This window comes from Amphiura filiformis, chromosome 7 (genome assembly GCF_039555335.1).
Source record: "Amphiura filiformis chromosome 7, Afil_fr2py, whole genome shotgun sequence".
NCBI lineage: Eukaryota > Metazoa > Echinodermata > Ophiuroidea > Amphilepidida > Amphiuridae > Amphiura > Amphiura filiformis.
Window position 1 is genome coordinate 39,004,006 of NC_092634.1, and position 17,945 is coordinate 39,021,950.

Below are 17,945 nucleotides of genomic sequence, written 5' to 3' on the forward strand. Positions count from 1 at the left end.
ACACTAAAACATCAATTAGCACCTGTCAATTCAGAGATAACCTTGTCACTGATTAATTTGATAACCAGACAGGTTTGGTTCACCCCAGAAGAACTGCTCTGGCGGGGCTTCCTCTTTAAGCTTGTTTATAGTTTGATTTATGAGGCTAAAATGATCGGGAAGTGAGTTTGCTTTTCAGATACCATAGCTCAGCAGCTAAGCGTATTTACCAATAAAGCTCCTGATAGGACGTTGGACTGGAACCCGGTGACTGGAACCGTCAACTATGGACTCATCTAGCCATGACTTCTCTCAGCTGAGGAGGTTCTGATATTTAAGTGATGGATACAACGCTTAGTTCAAGTCAGACGGAGACGTTTATCATTGGTCGAGGTAACAGTTACCAGAGTAAGTTCAGACGGAAATGGTAGAAATGCTTATTCGCCGTCAAATATCCACAAGCTTAAATAGTTTGAAAGTTATTCGGTTTATTTTTCCCGTGGGCAAAATAAACAATTCATATAAAAATCCATACATGCTTGGTTATAACGTATCCTTCAAATGCTTATAGCACTCGTCCTCATTAATAGGTAAGCAAGCATAAATTTAATAATTTGGTGGGTTTTTTTTTTCATTTCATAGCAAGATGAGTTCGGTCTTGAAAGCAACAGAAGAACTGGCAACACCAGCAAGTATTCACATCCCAATCCGTGCGTCGTAACTGAATCCTCATAGCCATAATAGCGGATATGATCTGAGTCTTTACCGGACTCGGATGCTCATGCAAGGCCGTAGCTACAAGCTACAAGTAAGGCAGTTTCCTTCTCGTTTTTTAGTTCTAAAAAGGCGTGGGAAAGAAGTGATGTAAGAAAGATGTAATGCCTTCTTGTCTCGTCGTTTATTCAAATCAAGAACTCGGGAATTCAAAACTACTGTTCTGTTTGAGTATGGTGAGATGATATTCTGAAGAATTGGGCAACATTCAGGATAAATGCGTCATTATTATTGGCAATAAATGTGATTCAGTGCCTTCTGTCAATTGGAATCCCCATAATTTCCGGGACTTCCAGATACATTAAACATTGTACATATGTGCTCATTTCAGCTCAAACTTGGTTGGAAAGCTGGTATAGGAGCAGAAGATAGGATCGGTTTCGTTCCATAGACATGATATATAAATGCGGGAGGCATGGATCACTTCTAGACACTTCCCGCGCGAGTAATAAATATGGTTCTACGACGACGCAAATTTCACAGACGCGAATTAGAATGTATTATAATAATAATTATCATTAATGTAAATCACAACACGTAGGTTTAAATAGATAAAAGAAAAGAATATGAACAATTCCAATAGATTACAAACGTAAATAAATATGTATTACCGTATACTAGTATTTATTTACAAGAATTTATAAATAAATAGTCTAAAACTAGTATTTGTATATATTATGAGTGTAAATCGCTCGAGGGTGTTTCAGCGTAGAACGATGCATGAATTGATATTAGGCCGTATAAAATTAATGTTTTGGTTCTCGTCCAGAGGATTTTCATGAATTGATGAGGGAGGGAGGTTTTTTTTTTTTTTTTTTTTTTCCAATGTAAAATTAGCATTGTCAGTAGTTTTCGGTCTTCTCCAACAGTGCTCGAGGAAACGATGAGGCCCTTTTTTTTTTTTTTTTTTTTTGAGATTCTGAGGGATAAACCCCTATAGTACCACAAAAAGACTTGGAAGTGATGCTTGTTCTCTAATAAACTTATTTATATGTATGAAGATTTCATAAATCATTCCAAAGTCTAAAACAATTGAAAAATCTATAAAAAAAAAAAAAATCAGACAAATCCCAGAAATTGACGAGGGAGGGGACGAGAACCAAAATATTAATTTTACACGGCCTTATTATGAAAAACCAGAATCACGATCAGGTTAAATCAAAATCAAAATATGGTGGAACTTTTTTTTTGTTTCCTTCAAAATAATTAGGCCTATATTATAACTGTTAAATTATATCTTATGCAAAAGATTCAACTTCACCATCTTCTGTTTGTTTTATAATGGTAATATAATTAATGGTTATGTTTTTTAAAGAAATAAGTTCATATTAAATAAATTATCATTAAAAATGGTGAGGCAAAGGGCGGCTAAAAGGGGTGATGAGGAGGCCGTGAGAAAAAAAACACTTAAAAGTAATAATGACACGAGTATAACGTTTATAAACAATAACAATAAAACAAGAACAATATCGTCAAAGAAACTGACAATATGTATTATCATGTGTTGACGTTCGTCGTCAAACACTCTATCTTTTATTCTAATTATATAAATTATATATTTTATTTTATTTTAATTATTTAGAAATAGAAAAGGTACATATTTATTGCTCGTATATGCATGCAATTATGCGTGTATTTTGACCAAAAAAAACAGTTCAATTGATTCAATTATTTTAAGATACTATAATAGAAACAAGTGCTTAAAATGACATCCATTATGTAATTTAATATTTTAAAGATTAGAAATATCGTTTACATATCAAACGGCGGCCATCTTGGATTTGTAGGTTATCGCCACTGTTTTCTCCAAATAGTATAAAGCTGATTAGTAATAACACACAACATGACCGGGGCTACTAATCAACCACTACATTCAAAATATTGTTTATAACTAGTATCTAGCCACTTCGTGTATTTTGTGAAAAATAAAGCCTCAACTTTGAATGATACAGTAAAACCACTTCTTTGGTGAATAGTATATGTTTGTAGTGTAATGGGCGTCAATTTTTTTACTCAAAGGAAACTTTAAAGTTTCAAACAGTTTTCGCAAAATAATAAAACTTAAAAACCTCTATTTTTGATCAAAATACACAAAAACACCATCGTGGTTCAAAAAGTCACTGTTAAGTTTCCCGAACCCTATTAACCTTGGTGTCAACATAAAGGACCATCATTTGTTTTCTTGCCAATTACACTTATTACGTCATGATCCATACTGTTGAGAGTTATGATCAAAATATTGTAGCATCTGAAAATTGCGATCATTTTGGACACCATCTTGGATTTAGATGCGATAGAAGTAAATGCGCAATAAGCAAGCAAATAAAATAATGAGGTGTACTTAGTTTGTGATGGGACTCAAAAACGTTTTTGAGGTTTGGCACTTCGATTATCAATCCTGCATTATTGTGCAGTAGCAGTGCAGCTTTGACCCCCAGTACCTCCCAACCTATGTGCCTCACCTGCTGTATATCGGGAAACCAGTATTTAACGGCCGGCTTTCTTCCTTTGGCTTTAGCTAATTTAAAGAAAACTTAAAAACCAAGACATTATCAGCTTTTAATCAGGAAAATGACTCGGAACATTGGGATTGGATGAAGTACGTACAATCATAACAATGTTAAATTCATAATTATTAAGAATGGTTCACTTTTTGGTTTGTTGGGGTGTGTGAGTAGTGTGTGAAGTGTGTAGGGCAGACTTGTATTACCCGTTCCGTACTCGAGTCCCAATTTCCGTACCCGTACCCGTACTCATGGCATACTCATGGCATGGGACCCGAACCCGTACCCGTACTCATGGTCTGGGACCCCATGGCTACGGGTACCATACAGTATATGGCTACATGAATGCAGAAAAGTGAAGAGTAGAATACTCTCAATTCCCAGATGTATGTTAACTCAACTCATGAATCCCACTGTGAGTCCTCTGATCATAATCAAAACAAATAGTTTACATCATGGATAGGGGTTGGGTGGGGAATAACCAATGGATCCATATAGCAAGTGCCGTTTATTTTATTTTAGCATGGTCCAGGGCTTGTACCTGTACTCGAGTCCCAATTTCCGTACCTATACCCGTACCCATGGCCCGGACCCGTCCCCGTCCCTGTACTCGCACCTTATTTTGGGTTCGAACCCGTACCCGTACTCATGGCTAGGGACCCGTACCCGTACTCGTACCCACGACCTGTGACCCACACCCGTACCCATGGCCTGGGACTCGTACCCGTACCCGTACTCATGGTCCGGGAACCGTACCCGTACTCATGGCGGGTCCCAATACTACATTTTTGTTTTGTTTTTTGTTGTTGCTTTTTGTTCTTTGTTCTTTGGCAGTTAGAGTGTATTGTTTTGGTGATTATTGGTCTAAGGGTGGTAAAATAAGATTAGGTTAGCGTAAAATTGTCACCATTGGGTAAGTCAATATGGTCGAATTCGACATAGAGGTAAAACATTTCTCATATATTCAGAAAATGTAAAGTCTAGTTTGACCTATCTGCATCTGGCTGGTGACGTTGTTAATGTGGTTGAATTTTGAGGCACCCCCTTTTAACATGAAAAACGGTGACTTTTCGACGGGAATAAGTTCGCTCCGGTTAAGATTGTTTCAAGATTATTAACACCATATGGAAAGTCCATGTCGAGTTCGTTGATTTTATCCAAAAGCCCGTGGTCATCTTGCTACTTCTACTTCTATACATACTACGATTATTTTTTTATTATAATCTTATTATAAGCTTCTTTTTTCTTTTTGTTCTCAATAATTAATGCAGAAGTCTTCAGGGTCAAATCCGGGCTGGTGGCCTGTACAAATAAAAGAAAAGATAATGAATAAGACATTTTATTGTATATCATAATAAAATTCATAATGATCACTTATATTTGGCATAATTCTGCAACTACATGTGTGCACACAGCACAGGGGCAATTGACACTAGTTCTCTGTGTTTCAATTACTTATTCTTTTCAAAATATCTGAATTTCCAACCCGGTACAAGCTTTAATAACGGGGGACCATACGTTTGTATGAGAAAGAAATATAGCATCTATATCCAAACTCCCGTGTTATTCCAATACACATTTTGCTTCACCGGGCCGCCCTGGCTTGGTCGCATTTGCAAGAGGGGTGTCACGAAACCGTAATAGGTACAAATGTAGTACTTTCTGTCAATCAAGTATGGTTTATTCTCTACATGTCAATCTTTAAATCATTAGCATAGTTCTTATAATAACGGTGGACCGCCTTGATGAGTAAATGACAACAAACCAGTGAAAATACCCCCAAAACTCAGTCAGTGGAGCTCCACCCGTACATGTCAATAGCGTCATTATCGATTGGATTAGTCGACCGTAGCGGACAATTCGATCGCTCATTGGATTAATACTATCACGTGGTAATTTGCGTTGGACAATCGATTACTATTATGGTTTAGTACTGCATATTTCGGTTTAATCTTCACTAAGCGGGTTTATGGCTGGAAAGATCACGGTGAATTTGCCGTGGACATAAGTGCACTATGTTCTGTTATAATTTGTGACCGTAGTCCACGAATAAGTCGTAAATGTCCTAAATTGTATTCTGAGTTACAGTGTAAAATGTGCATGAAGGTCGTATTCATAAGCACCTCAAGTTGGGGCGACATGTTTCTCATTTTAAACCAATCAATAATCGTATTGTTGAAGAGGATAATAAGCTTATACCTTAGATGTCTATTGAATTCTCAATAGCTCTGGTCTTTGTTTGGTTTGTGTTTGCTGGGTAGGCATCTCTATTCATTGGAAAGGAGCATTTATACGGTCAATGATACAATTGTTTGCACAGGTTTCAAAAAGTCACAAACGAAAGTTACCCAACACGACCCGTACCAGAAACAACCAATTCAAAGATATTTTGTGGTAACGTAATAATCATGTACACAAACACTGGCATTTTTTGTATTGAAGGATATTTGTAGCGTTGAACTAGCTAAACTTAGATCAAAAGTTATGGCGATTTGCCCCTGTGGGGGCTCTTTTAATATTATTGCACAGTCCCTTACACGATCTTTGAACCCTATACGCTTACCGTGCCCAACTTTGACGTCATTACATATCTCATGGTATTCCTTGCTTGCCAGCAGTTTAGCTTGGGCAGGATTCCACCAATCGATGAGTTTCGAGTCGTATCGAGTCATCATAGCGCTGCCGCCGACGGGGCAAGCCTGAAGATTGTCTGTTACCTCCTCTACATCTGTCCTGCCTTGGAACGCGATGGCATCCGCAAATATAGCATCTACCTGCACAGAGGAATAAAATGAAGACCTGAGCGCAAGAAGACCGTAAGTCCACTCGGCCCATCAACATGTATACACTAAAGTTGCGTACTGGTTTCGTATAGTTTGGTAATGTTTTATACATGTTCTGGGGCCAAAACAAATCTTTCACAACCTTTCATGATGTTTTCACCCTGGAACGTGTATTAAACATTATAAAACCCTAAGAAACTATACGTAACTTTAGTGTATACATGTTGATGGCCCATGTGGACTTACGGTCGTCTTGCGCTGAGGTCTTAAGTTCAAATTGCTTTCAGGAAAGATATGACAGATCTCTTCTACTAAAACAGGTCAGGGGTTGAAAGCCAGAAATCCTTGTAAATGACTAATTAAATCACGATAAATCACGAAGTCATAAGATCACAATTAGTAAATGTAATTTCTTATTCTTTGCAAATTGAAAATCATAAGTAATGAAAATATGTTGAAAGGATGCAACTTAAGTGAAATACCATACATCAGTTATGCATTATTTTTCTTGAATAACAAAATTAAATCTTTTGACTAATTAAATTTTACTGTTCAGGAAAGGTTTTCATTCTTAAATCTGGTAAAATGGGCTATTCCAGTTCAAATCCATACACCCCTATAGAAGACATGACCTTAATCTCCCACACAGGGGTGTATATTTCAATCTTAGTCACCCATTCAGGTAATCTCATTTGACATTCACAATCCCTGTGTGGTAGATTAAGCTCATGTCTTCCATAATGTGTGTATGGATTTCAACTGGAATGTCTTATTTTCCATGTAATATATGCGGATAAATAAAGAGGAATTCATTATTCTCACCGTTTCGTCTTTCAGCAAGTCGAAACACTGATCAGGTAAGCAATGTCGGATGTTTTCTGCCGGAAGTACTGCTCCCTGAAGTAAGAAAATGGATGCGATAATTATCACAAGCCTGAAGCTTATTCATTTTAGTTTTAAGAGTGATGCTTTGAGCTGAGAAAAAGAAAACTTGAACGGCATCATGTAAAGTTTCATTTCAATTCCATTTAAATGATAATAACAGGGGGCACGTGAGTCTGGTTTTTTTTCAGTTTCAATGTATACCCTTTATACAGAGTTGGGTTCGGAAAATTAATTTTCTACTCATCCGTCAGTGCTCACTAGTTTTTCAACCCCCACCCCCTGGAAATCAAATGGAGAGCAACTTCAGTTATATATTGGGGAGAGCGGGGAACGATCTAAATGACTTCAGCAAAATAAAGACCATCAGGTCATCCACCAATTAAACGGAAGGACCAAATTCAGAGGGACCTGAAAATCACCCCACAGGAAGTAGAGACACAAGCAGCGGACAGAACTGAATATAATGGATAAGGTTTACTCGGCAGAGGCAGGGAGACACGACGTCCTGTGTTTTTATCGTACATATACATTATTTTGAAAAATTTGATTTTTTGCGTTTAACATATTTTAACATGGAATATATAATAGCAAAAACTCATTTGAAATAACAAAACATATCCATTTGTAAGCGCTAAAGTTCATTGAATTTACAACCGTATGACAAAACAGACGAAAACAGTAACTTTTTGTACAAGATTTGCAATATAAAGAGAATCAATTGGCCATTGCTCATTCTAATGACGCTAGTATATGGACAATATAAGTATGCTTTTTCATTTAATGACATAAAATTTGAAAAATATTGTAAGGAACACTTGAGGCTTTGACTTTTAAATAAAGATATGTGCTTCGATAGGTAGTTTTCAACAGATTTACCACATTTGCCTTGATAACATTGAATTGCGTTATCTGTTGACCTAATGACGAAAAGTGATTTTCGGGGGAAGTGTTAGCTTTCGTTTGATATCATTTTTTTAAAAATATGATTGGATGAAGGGAACACTTGAGTTTTCGACAAAAACCAATCACAGAGGACCAATTTCCAGCTAGAAGCTCAACAGCAAGCACTTACAATGCTATTCACTCAACCGTGTAGTGTAATCAAAGACTGTGTGGAGACAATTCTCTGCTTGCTTGAGAGCTCTTGGACGAAAATGCGTGTTCAGGTGTATCGAGGTGGAAACTGTGCATAGATGGTTTATAAGAGAATCGTTTTTGTATAGGAACCTTTCCATATGTTTTAATATACAAATGTGATGTACGATAAAATATCGCTAGCGGGGAGTGTAGGCCTACGCCATCGGGGCAGGCACGCCCACCACCTGATTCTGATCACTACGACCATCGGGGGTAATTGACGACGAAAGTAAGTCACATAGAGCATCATAAACTTCTCATAATAGCTACGCGACGTATAGAAACATGATCATCAAATTGCAGCCTTAATTTTGACAAAGTTTCTCACTGCTGAAGGGGGCACATCACCCCTCAGACACCCCTTGCGTCGCGCAAGCGCGACGTTGGCCGCCACTGACTGGCTCCCCCACTTACAACAATTCCTTCAGCTTTTGCAAGACAATGCTCATCACCATTGGATCCGTCGAAGAAAGCAATTGTCTTTCCAGTTATATCTTGCCAGTCGAAATTCTTTGGATTTCCTGGTAGCGTGGCAAATGCCTGGGGCGGGGATTTGGTAAATTGATCGGAAAAGGCGAATGTACGTTGTCGCTCAGGAGTAACTCGAAAACCTAAAATAATAATAATTAAAGTAATAATAATAATAATAATAATAATAATAATAATAATAATAATAATAATAATAATAATAATAATAATAATAATAATGCTACGTGTTCACAGCTTAAAATGTGTAATTTAGCTCGGCTCTCCAGCTAAATGCAATAACTCCACGGCGCGTGCGATTATCTTGAGTAATACATTGCACTCAGTTCATTAGCCTTATCATACACCACTGAGTTGTAGATGCTATAGTTTATCTTACCAGTGCACGCGTCAAACCACCCTGCCATGAGCCCAAACCCTCCTTGTGATGTCTCTCCGGCCTCGCTGTTCCAACAATTTGTAAAGGAGGAGACCACTACCTTACAATTCTTGTTGGCTATTCTGCAAACTGTTAAAAAGACGATTATAATAATAGTATTGAACATGGGGATTTTGCTGCACCAAGTCCTGCCGACAGTAGCATAATACATTACTTAAATATCAATTTTCTCTGTGTTAAATATAATACATTTAGAACCATTTCCGGAAACTTGGTTGTGATTGACAAAAGGCTGGAATAAAAGATTGGGCACACCTAGGTTGGTAACACTAAAAATGTCATCCGAAAGCGCTCAGGTCTTCAATTATAAAACGATGTAGAACATCTGTATAAGGGATTATTGTTTACGTATGCAAACGTAAATGAAACGGACGCCGACCGTATATCACTGCATGTCCAGTCATTAGTTTTTCAACTCTAGGTCAATGAAAAGTATAAAAACTTTTTTCTTTCCTGACAAAAAATCTGCCAACTTTAAATGTTCTAGGTACGAGTATATGCTGCGAGCATAGCAAGCAGGATATTTTGCATATTTGAACGTTGTTTTTAGAGTGTGTTAGTAAACGGTGGCAAATGTGCGGCAAAATATTCTTGCCTTCCCCTTTCAGCCTGCCAAAAATTGCTTCCCAAACTCTTCCCAAAAGATATGTAGATCAAGTGTATAATTTGACTTAACCTGCATTCACAAAATCCGTGAAAAATCCTTCCAACTGGCCAGTTTCTTCGCTTCTGTATATTGGGAAGAAGAAAGAAGTAACATGACATAAAACGGGTTATGTGTAATGTTGCACAGGATTAGAGATACATTTTCAGTAAACCACAGGCAGCCACAATAGTCAGGCACCTTCTCCCCATGCTGCTCACCGACCTGGTTACACGTTACTGTGGGATGGAATTCCATTCTTCAACAAGGATTCGTCACAGGTCATTCAATGTGGTTTCATATGGGCTTCTCTAGCACGCACAGCACGATAAAGCTGGTCCCACAAGTGTTCAATCGGGTTGAGGTCTGGCCCCCGGGTCTGGCCTGATGGCAGGCCATTTGGACTCTACTCCCATCTTCTGTAGGTAGTCGTTGACTACCGTGGCTATGTGGGGCGAGTGGTGTCATCTTGGAGGATTGCATTAGGTCCCAGATTGTGAAGTTATGGGATTGCAGCTTGCTGCACAGAATAATGGTCAATTTGGCAAATTCCTTTTGAGACCCCACTACATTCACAAGGCGTGTACTCAGCCGTGAGAAATGTTATTGTTTCACATGGGGTGTCATTGTAAAGGAGCGTATTGTAGCTATCCAGTGATAGGCAACACGATATGAATATGTAACAAATAATTTGAGATGCAGATGCTTGAAAATACTTTCCAAACTTTGTTGAGGAGTTTATATCGACCGGCTGACCATAGCTTGACTCGGCTATAGGAACCTAGATAGTGAGTATGCTTACTATACTATTTTGTCCATTTTGTCCATAGGAGAGTGACGTTAGGAGCGCACCATTAGATTGAATTTGTAAGTGCTCTTTAGCAAAGTCATTGTTCATTGAATTTACAACCGTATGACAAAACAAGCGAAAATAGTAACTTTATGCACAATTTGCAATTTAAAGAGAATTTTGACGATCATGTGACAAATCGAATCTGTGACTTCAATATTGATATCGATATCCATTAGGCTGTTCCAGTTAAATTACATACCCATTGGCCATTGGCTGCTCCATTTAATTTACATACTCCCTCTAAAATAATGGCCCCAAAATAGCTGTTTCATTTAATTTACATATTCTCTCTGAAATGCTGTCCATTTAATTCACATGCTCCCTCTGGAATAGATTTTCCCTAATCAAATTGCATATTGTGAATTTCAATCTGTCAAATTGCATAGCTTCACTGTGAATAAGAGAGAATTTGTTTTACTCTTTTTTTCCCTTTTTTTAAGAAAATCTTTAATTTAAAAAAAAAACAATTTTAAATTAAAAAAAATTGAGGGGTTACTCATTTAATGTTGAAATTACTAGTATTTCCAGATAGAGTATAAGATAAAGTATAAACATTTCAGTTGCAAACCCCTAAGGTTAAATAAGAAATTAAATAAAAAGAAATGAATGCAAACCAGCCCTTCAATACAAATTCTTCAATACATGTATTTCCATTAAAAGTCTGCTTGTTATCTCACGCAATTGAATAATAATGATAACCGTGTCCGGTCCGAGGATATGTGTATTATTGTTTACAATACAATAGTAATTCAATATACTTGCATATAAAACTGATTGATCCCGACGCCTCCACCCTGTAGCAACCAGACTTTGTCATCTTCGTAATCTGCCGATCCAGACGTTGAACCTACGAATAACAACATGAATAGACGTGTTAATAAAAACATAAACATAATCATAATCATGATGTAGCATCAATATGATGATTATATCTACAGTTATATCTGCAGTTACAGTTACATCTGCCCAAATCTGCAAAAAATTATATTGGTACATATTAACACCAACAACTCACATGTACAATATGAGCATGCACAACGCTGAAAAAATTCTTGAAATTTCAGCCTCTCTGAGACTAGTTTACAAATTTGTGGAGGGGCATAACATCTTGCGCCATCGTCATCATAACAACCTGTATTTTGCATTTTTTGGAAGTACCAAATGGTTACAAAACCAAGAAAAAAGGTGGATCTTGATAGCGCACTAAATCTTTGACCTCTTTTCCAGGTGGTGGCGGATGCGATATCGCGATTTTTGACGTCGCCATTGGAACATGTCATCAAACAATTCTAAATGTGTTATGTGGTGTTAAAGCAAAATTATGTTATTCTAAAACCGCTGGGGTTCGACAAAGTACCCCACTGTAAGTATGTTGTTTTTCAATTTATAACTGCTAACCGTCTATTTTGAATGGGGCTGTCCGCCTGATTTTCGCCATCCTCGTACGTCACGTGTCGCGTGACCTATACCGCCTACTCTTTTCTCTTTTTGCCGTATTGCCTATGTGAAGCACAAAAGTTGAACTTTGAACAAAATCAGTATTTTGCAGCTCACAACATATTATGTCATTAAAATTAGCGGCTGCAAAATTGTATACAAATCGAGGTCTTTGTGTACGCGCTGTAAATTGAAGCAGATTTTGATCTGTTACGAATTTTCCATGTGATATCTTGGCCGATCCTCGCTGAATGAAGGTCATATTGATTTATGGTATCCAGAGATGCCTCCTCTCCAGACCAATGGTACGTTCAAATCGATCTGTTGGACATCCAAAGGTCCCGTAAACGTATTGTAACATGTTGACCGGGCATAATGAATAGACTATACAGATCTCGTGACAGCTTCCCAATAAGATTCTGCCTCAGTAATTGTAAATAATAAAGTCTGTGCCGAGTATGAAAGAAAGAAAGAAATTGCTTGGTTTGTTTGCTTCTATACATTGGCACGGCGTATAGGACTGGCAAGCGAGTCTACTTCTATATCGCCATGACTGGCAAAATGTGTTTACATTATACATGTATATCCTACCAGCAATCTGATACATATCTTATGTGTGCCCAGACAAAAACGATATGAGGCCTGCAACATAAACCATAACGTTAAAAAATAAGGCAATTTATTGCCCCAAAACACTAATATGCAAGAGATGTTTCATTCTAAACAATATTGTATGTTTAAACAGGCGGATGTGAGTTCATAAGGGCAATGTCGGGGATTATAGGTCACAATCGATGGGGAGAGATGAGGTCCGACCAGGTCCGACCGAGTCTCCTACACAGGTTACGCTCCCTGTGGAGGGGCGGAACCAAACTGGCTGATGTGGAGACTAAGCCAGTTTGCGTCCGTCTGATACTCGTCTTTGACCATGCGCAGATCTGGCTGGTCAGGAAGATATTTAATATCCCGAATTTATAATATGCCTACCAGTTCCATCGTAAACCGATTTGCTAGATAATATTTTGTTACCATGTTTAATAAATTCGTATTTATCGTATAATAAAATGTGGCCAAATGTATATTTGTGTACATAGTGTGTGGATCCACTCTTCTACGGACTTGGCTACTAAGCATATCGGGAAGGATATGGCGGTATGCTGACCTGGGTCAGTATGTTCTGGGCAGATGAGGTCCGACCGATTGCCTACGACCTTGTGTGCGATCATGTGTGACAGGCAATTCCCGATAATAATAGAAGTTCCCCCTGGTTTAAATTGGAAAATAAGAATACCATATTATGAACTACATACGTACATTAAACACATATAGCAATATTAAAATACCTGTCGGAAGGTAGTTGACAATGTTAACACGACCACCGTCATCATTTTTTTACCCTTGTAAACAGTTTTATTTTACAGAATATTATACATGATGCAGTCATGTCTACAGTAGAATTCACCACGACCTTTGCAGGACTTAACCCCCATTAAAAGCTATTAAACCAAGATAACACTAATTGAAAACAGCTCAACTGATTAAATCATATCTTCTCTGGTTAAATACACACAACATATGTTTCTGCTTTACACGTACAATGGAGCAATGAGCTGGGATTATAGTTTCAGTTGGGTGACCGATTATAAAGCGAGCGCTAGAGAACAATTCTGTGTGGGCTTTTGTTTACGAAATGAGACAATACGTGCTTATTGTTAACCAGCGTTCTTGAAAATGAGAAGCATGGTGGTTTGCAGACTTAACACGGTTTGGAAATAATTTCTTCATATTTTTTGGTGTTTACATATCCGGTTATTTTTCACACAGCGACGTTAACTAGGCAAATCCCCATACTTCTAACGTACGCTATTTGTAGAGGTCACGCGTCAATGGTAAGAGCACTGTGTATTGTGTATAGGAAAACGGACAGTAACTGCAGAATGAAACAAATAACTATCTTAACAATTAATTGCAAAATGCTGGTTGTGACGCTATCATGGTACTTCGGTTATTCTGAGCAGTTGACAAAGGCTCTTATCGACCATACCATGCGATAATTGGAGCAAAAACTTATTACTTAATAATGAAACTTAATTTATTTTGCACTCGAAAGGCCTTAACAAGTAGGTCGTTAAGTACTTACGGGGGCAATGGCGACTGCTGTGATGGTCGATATCTGGAATAATACCCAATTAGTCAATAATCTCCCTGACACGCTGGCGTACCGGTAAAAATTTAGTTATTTTCATATAGGGACACAGTAAAATACCAGGCGCGATACCGGTAATGATAAGGTGTGCAGTGAGTCGCCTTATACTTACAAAACAATACTGTACGTGTCTCTTTATAAGGAGGCCGGTCGAGTGCAGATCCCGCTTATATATCAATACGGAATAAATACAATTGTGCATGTTTTTTTTTACAATTGTAGTGACAAAATTGTAAGACTTGGCACAAGTGTAAGCATTCAAAATCTTGAGTATAGACTAAGAGTTAGCTCATAATTTTAATATTATATGTTATTTTTGCTATTAGTTATGAAAAGGATTGGAAAATGTGTTTTCCAAAAATTAGAATGCATAACTTGAAATTAGTCTTTGTTCAAGTCTTTGGGCCTGATTGTCACGGAATACGAAAATGGTCGAAAAACACCCTGAAATGCATGTTTTGGCCCTTATTTCCAAAAATATACCAAATATTAAAATTTGACTTTTATTGCCAGTTAGGACTACCTAAAAGATCAGGATTAAGCTATGTTGCATTTGATAAAACCGGATAATATTTTTTTAATTAAAAAACATATAGTTCTGTATTTTTCTGGAATGGGGAGTAGTGTTGCGCTTCTACACAATGGTTTCCATGAATGTATGGCAACAAATAGAACTTAGTGACTCAGCAGTAGGGTCTCTGCCGATACATTAGCACCCCTGTAAATGTTTTTGTTGTTGTTTTGTTGTTGTTGTTGTTTTGTTTTGTTTTGTTTTGTTTTTAATTTCAGCCTTATGGTACTAAACTTAACAGTTGAGCTCCAGGGATCAAGATATCAATTACATTTTGGTCCCTGTAAATGCTATTTACATTTTGGCTATTAATTGTTACAAATCTTTGGACCCGAGAGGCTCAGATAGAAGCTCAAATGTCCTACTGCTCGGACTACAAAGATTCACAATGTCGATATCTTCTATCGTTATTAAGAAAAATAAGAAAATTAGGGGTGAAAGTCATGATATCAAAGGCTTGCTGACAGCAAACATATTGAATCAAGTCTTACCTACGTTAACCACGCTAGGTGATGCTGATGATCCGTTCTGTTTAGACAGACTGACAATGGCAATAATGAAGGCCGCAATGGCAAAACATACCGCAACAACCAACAGTACAAGATACAGTTTACCATTTCCAGCACCCCCAGATTTGTCTTTATTGTACAGCTGCTTTTCGGAATTAGCAGGTTCCATGATTGCAGACAGATTGTGTCCTCTTGTAATGGTTCTTCTGTGCAGTTACAGCAAAATGTTCTGTGTGTCTCTTTCGGTGTGAGCGTCCGTTTATTTCATATGTGGCCCTTAATATGTACATTCACCCTTAGTTGACAGATTTTCGAACAATTGGAAAAAAAAAAGCAATAATAATAATAATTGAAGCGTATAAAGGTTACCTGAACTTACCATACCTAACGCGAAATGCCTTTCACTCAAGGTCACATAAAGTCACGTGGTCCATAAGTGGTATACCATGTCTATAATAATTGACATAAGCTAGCATACGGCAATATATCCTTCTCGACATGCTTACATTACATTAGATTACATTACATTACATTACATTAAATTACATTACATTACATTACATTACATTACATTACATTACATTACATTACATTACATTACATTACATTACATTACATTACATTACATTACATTACATGCTTAATCTTCCTGTAACACTTGATTATGTTTAATACATTAATTAACTCCCTTAAATGTATAGCTTTGATTGTGGCCAAAATAAACAAAAATGCCACTAAAGAATATTCCCGGGCTTGTCAGCAGGACCTGCCCCACGGTTTGAACGATAGTATTACAAGACGTACAACCTTTGTAGGTTGCGTAAAGAGGTGTGGGGTTTCATGGCGGCATGGATGTTATAAGACTTCATGACTCTAGCGACACGCTCAGACACCCCTTCAACATGTACGGTAATGTCACAAATCCTCTGGATTTTGACGGTTGTCTTTGGACTTCTTTCCTTTTTGCTTAGGAGTAGCCATTTTGCTCTTGACTGTATCCACATACCAGTCCGGGTATCCACACTGTTTTAAAGCACCTTTAATTATCTTCTCCTCCTCCTCTTTGTCCTGATCTTCGGTGACAATCTTGTCTTTCCTATCTAACAGTGTGCGAACTATCCCAAGTTTTTGATGTAGGGGATGGTGCGATTTTAAGTTCAAGTACTGGTTTGTGTGGGGGGCTTTGCGATAAACTAAAAGCTTCACGGACCCATCTTCGCGGCGAACAATTAGAGTGTCTAAGAATGGTATCTTTCCGTCGACTTCTTTCTCGAAAGTGAATTTGATGGACTGTGTGTCATCGACTTGGTTAAGATGGTCAGTAAGCGGTATAACTGCGTCTTTGGCTACTACTTCCAGAATGTCGTCGACGTATCTTTTCCAAAGCGTGGGCTTACATTCAGTAGGGGCGGTCATGATGGCTGATTCCTCTAAGTATTCCATAAAGATGTTGGCTGCTAATGGGGACACGGGGCTACCCATAGCCGCTCCGAATCGCTGTCCAAAATTTTTGCCGCGAAAGGTGAAGTACGTCGTGGACAAAATGAATTTCAAAAGCTCAACTACATCATCCGCAGTTAGATTGAAACCTTGCGATTGGCTGTAGTCTTTAAGCCAGCGTTCTTTACTAACTCTGTCTTTCACTATGTCTAATAGTATTATTAGAGGGGAACAAGTAGCTACAGATTTTACTAGGGCATTTGTGCGCGAAGCACGCGAAAAAATTTCAATTGAAGACCTGAGCGCAAGAAGACCGTAAATCCACTTGGCCCCTCAACATGTATACACTAAAGTTGCGTATAGTTTCGTATAGTTTGATAATGTTTTATACATGTTCAGGAGCCAAAACAAATCTTTCACAACCTTTCATGATGTTTTCACCCTGGAACATGTATTAAATATTATAAAACCCTAAGAAACATTAGTGTATACATGTTGATGGGCCAAGTGGACTTACGGTCTTCTTGTGCTCAGATCTTCAATTGTAGACTATTTTAGCCCAAATTGAAACTGAATTTGCAATTTTGTACCCTATTTTGGCCAAAAACATGGTGTTTTTTTGGTTAAAATGGAAGATGCACAGGGCAATAAATTTGGGGCCCCCAAAATAGGCCTATACGATCATTTAGACCATTTAAGGTTTGCAGATTGGGATCCCAAAATTTTGCATGTGCAGGGGGGGGTTTCAGCAGGCCGTGAAGGGGGATTTTCGGCAGGTCGAAGGAGGAGGAGCAAGCATTTTTGGTACGCCCTTTGGAAATTTTGACCTCCCCAGGGGCTCATAATTATTGCAGAGCCCCTTAATATCTGCTGAACCATCTTCCAAACACCGATGATTTGCTTCCAACTTGCTGTTTATTAAGTTTCAAACATTCACCTCCAAAATAGTGCAAACTTTTGTCCGTATTCATTTGTCCTTGTCCGTATTCATTTGTCCTAGTTTTACGGCCATTGGTTTTAGGAACAATAACACAAAATCTGTTCATTATATTGTGATAATAATCCAATCTGTGGATTCAATGATTCCTTGAGATCGCGTAGGATATATCTCACGCGATCTGTCCATTATGACCTTAACCTATTTAATTTTGTACAAATGACTGATTAAATTTTAGAATTTTCAACGTGCTATAATGACACGAAAAACTAAACAAAAATTAAGAATTTAAAAGCACAGAAAATTTGAACCCTATAAAAATAATAATGTGTAGGCTACGTTGTATTCGTATATCGCCTCTA

The 17,945-nt window shown here is 37.8% G+C and overlaps 1 protein-coding gene and 1 long non-coding RNA gene across 3 annotated transcripts in view; one reads left to right on the plus strand and one right to left on the minus strand.

Annotated features, from left to right (window-relative positions):
• The first annotated feature begins 49 nt into the window (after positions 1 to 49).
• On the plus strand, positions 50 to 1,481 carry LOC140156365 (uncharacterized). The gene is made up of 3 exons (XR_011859537.1): positions 50 to 387; positions 622 to 787; positions 1,085 to 1,481. It is a non-coding gene; the product is annotated as an uncharacterized lncRNA (long non-coding RNA).
• Positions 1,482 to 3,268: 1,787 nt separating this feature from the next.
• The window catches only part of LOC140157141 (uncharacterized), a 38,574-nt gene continuing 23,897 nt past the window's right edge, over positions 3,269 to 17,945 (minus strand). Inside the window, exons 1-8 of one of the 2 annotated variants that reach the window (XM_072180223.1) lie at positions 15,189 to 15,800; positions 11,246 to 11,330; positions 9,664 to 9,716; positions 8,928 to 9,056; positions 8,477 to 8,673; positions 6,863 to 6,937; positions 5,821 to 6,031; positions 3,269 to 4,559 (exon numbers count right to left, since the gene is read on the minus strand). In XM_072180223.1, the coding sequence (XP_072036324.1) occupies positions 4,513 to 4,559; positions 5,821 to 6,031; positions 6,863 to 6,937; positions 8,477 to 8,673; positions 8,928 to 9,056; positions 9,664 to 9,716; positions 11,246 to 11,330; positions 15,189 to 15,375 (984 nt within the window). In that variant the 5' untranslated portion in view covers positions 15,376 to 15,800 and the 3' untranslated portion in view covers positions 3,269 to 4,512. Of the gene's footprint in view, positions 4,560 to 5,820; positions 6,032 to 6,862; positions 6,938 to 8,476; positions 8,674 to 8,927; positions 9,057 to 9,663; positions 9,717 to 11,245; positions 11,331 to 15,188; positions 15,801 to 17,945 lie in introns of those variants that run through there. The other variant, XM_072180224.1, reaches the window with a different exon arrangement.